Here is a 3,165-nt window from a genome sequence, read left to right as displayed (position 1 = left end):
AGGCTGTGCAGGAGGAGCAGGGCGCGCTCGCTGGCCGGCTGCGCGCTGCCCGATGGCCCCTTGCCTGGACACCTGCTGGACGTGAGTGGCACGGGGACCCTGGCCCACAGCTACCAGTATGAGGTGTGTCTCACAGGAGACTCTGGGAATGGTGAGTTTAAAGTCCTGCAACCGATAGTGCCCAACCTCTCAATTCAGGACTCTGAAATAGACTCTTTGAACATATCCCAGTTTAGGAATAACTTTGTATTCAATTAGTTGCTATTTGTTTCACTCAATTTGTCCAACTTTCCTCTGTTATACCCTTCTGTGTAGAAATTATATCATTATATGAAGCTATTCACATCGCTTTCCCCAAACTCTGCATGTCTTTTTAGCAGCATATTAGGTGTTAGTGCATTATCTTAATTTATTACAGTGAATATTATGATGTATTTCATTTTACCATATTTCACATTCATCATTGATTTCTCAATAACTTAATTTGGTGAGGAATATTTAAATTTTTTAAAGTATTTTAAATTAGTTGTTGTGGATATTGAACTCAGTGACCCTTGGATCTTTAGCATGTATGATACCACTGAGCTTCATTTGCAGCTACAATTGCCAATACCTACTTGGCTCTTTCTGGTTGACTATACTACCACGTCAATCTCCTGAGTAGCCATAACCATAAAATGTAGTGAAGTGGTCTCTCCAAGTTGTATGTAAAATATCACTTCATGAAAAAATTAATGCTTTCAAATTGTTGCTGTGTTCCTCTTCAAGTCCTCTCTATGCTGGAGGTTATTTGGGTGTATCGTGCCTGGTACATATTAAGTACTTCATAAATACTAATATTAACTGTAAAAATCAATTCTCATTTGTAAACAATAAAGTAAAAATCTTATATACTTTCTCCTCCTTTCAGTAAATAAAATTGTTAATGCTAAGATTGTAGCTCAGTGGTAGATTACGCATGTATTCCAACTCAATAGTTCATACATCAACACCAAAAAGTAAAAAAAGAAAAAGAAAATCATGTTAAATTACTGTTGTATATAATCCTCTTAAGATGTAATCTAAGTTAGGTGCTGATGACTCACACAAGTAATCCTAGCTACTCAGGAACCTTAGATCTGAGGTTTGAAGCTAGTGTAAGCAGGAAACTCCTTTGGCATGAGCTTCCAGGAAGCTTGAAGTTAGAACTGTGGCTCAAATGGTAGTCTTGATTGAGTCTTGAGCACAATTCAGGGATAGCACCAGACCCTGAGTTCAAGGTCTAGGACCAGCATACACCCACATCCATGTGCACACCCCTCTCCCCCATACAAAGTAATTTGAGAGCCTGAAATAATCTCCAAAACACTACAAAGAGTTCAGGACTCTTGGCAACATCATTTCCTATTCTTGTCCTTTTCTTTAATTATAAAAAAATTAAGTGTAGATTTTGGAGAGAGAGAGAGTTAGTTTTCAAATCCAGCACCTCCTATGTTCTAAGCATGCAGTTATCTCTGTGCTCTAGGCACAGCTTCAAGTGTGTATTAATGTATGTATTTCCTTTTTTCCCCCCGAGGCTTCCCACACCATTCAAAAGAGACAGGAAATTATGGAATTTTGGTTATATATTTTTTGTTGGTCATGGAGCTTGAACTCAGGAGCTGGGCATTGTGCCTAGGAACTCTCCCTGAGCTCTTTTGCTCAAAACTAGCACTCTACCATTTTGAGCTACAGCTCCACTTTCAATTTTATGGTAGGTAATTGTAGATAAGAATCCCATGGTCTTTTCTACCTGGGCTGGCTTTGAACTATGATCCTCAGATACCAGCCTCCTGAGTTGCCAGGATTACAGGCTTGGATCACCCACACTTGGCATGTCTATTTTATGTTATTCTGATCATTAGTTGATCTGGATTTTTCACTTTCCATTACTTTGTAGACTTGGACAGTCATTATCAATCGAATAATTATTTCAGACAGGTGGCATTGGTTCTCAAGAGACTGAGAACTAAGGATCATGATTTGACGCCAGCCACAGTAGAGAAGTCTGAGACATTATGTCTAGTTAAACAGCAAAATTCTGGACTGGAGCTATAGCTCTAGGGGTAGAGTACAAGCATGAGTAAAAAAATTCAAGTGAGAGTACAAGACCTGGGGTTCAAGCCCCATTGCTAGCAAATGATAGCAATTATTTCTTTGTGATGCTTAGCTCTCCTGTCTCAGTGTGCTTTTTAATTGTTTTTGAGCTAATCTTTCAATCATATTAAAGTTGCATTTGTATAGTAATGAATTTACCCAACTTATGTTTATTTTAGTTGTGTTCAATAATCCAACCAAGCTGATAATGTAAATTCTATTTAGTTAAATTCATACAGATATCACCATAGGATAATTTCATTGAACTTTTGGCAGATCATGGGTAATTGAAGAGTTTGATTTATATCATTTATTTTTAAATATCAATTGTTATTACACTAGAGTTTGAATCCCTATATTTCCCCTTAATTAATATTGATATAAATAAATAAAAGCAAACTTACTGACCATTTATTCTTGAAATACAATTTTTCATTAAATTTATTAATTAAAGTAGGGAAGAAGAAAATGTAAGAAAAGAATTAAAAACTAACAAAGAAAGATGGGAGTCAACTCCACTGACTTCTCCAATTTTTCTTAGATATTTCAACTCATACCTCACCTGGTGGCCCAGTCTTTTAAATCTGTCATATAGGTGGATTACAATAAGTTCTATGTCAGCTTGGGCTATGTAGTGAGATCTTTTCTAAATAAACAAATAGCATGTATATGAACATAAGGAATTTGATTGGAAGTTTCCAGTAATATATTCCAACAGAAAAAAATCTAAGTTTACCTTTTTTTTGTTAATTCCAGGAAGTCTAATATGTATAAATACCCAAGTAAAATGGTCCAAATAATCACAAATAACTAACCTCATCATTATGTGTATTCATAAAGTATAAATAATTCTGACCAGCCAAGTCTTATCACAAGACTCTATAGTAGATCAAAATTTTGACATTCAATTTTGAATTTAATAGTAATCATGACTCAAAGAACTTTCATAGTATATACACTTTATGAATATAGGTTAGTTCTATTATTACAGAACAAAAACAGAATGAAGATGAAACATTTAGATTGTAACTTGTACTTCAGTGATTCTTA

General features: G+C 35.5%; 1 protein-coding gene across 1 annotated transcript in view; it reads left to right on the top strand.

Moving 5' to 3' along the window:
- The window catches only part of LOC105988621 (protocadherin beta-4-like), a 4,320-nt gene extending 2,244 nt beyond the window's left edge, over positions 1-2,076 (top strand). Inside the window, exon 2 of the mRNA XM_013020292.1 lies at positions 1,960-2,076. Coding sequence (XP_012875746.1) covers positions 1,960-2,076 — 117 coding nt within the window. The remainder of the gene's footprint in view (positions 1-1,959) is intronic.
- The last annotated feature ends 1,089 nt before the right edge of the window (positions 2,077-3,165 follow it).

This window comes from Dipodomys ordii, unplaced genomic scaffold (assembly GCF_000151885.1).
Source record: "Dipodomys ordii isolate 6190 unplaced genomic scaffold, Dord_2.0 Scaffold50, whole genome shotgun sequence".
In the NCBI taxonomy this organism is placed as follows: Eukaryota; Metazoa; Chordata; class Mammalia; order Rodentia; family Heteromyidae; genus Dipodomys; species Dipodomys ordii.
The sequence above is the reverse complement of the archived record's forward strand: the minus strand, read 5'-3'. Positions and strand labels throughout refer to the sequence as shown.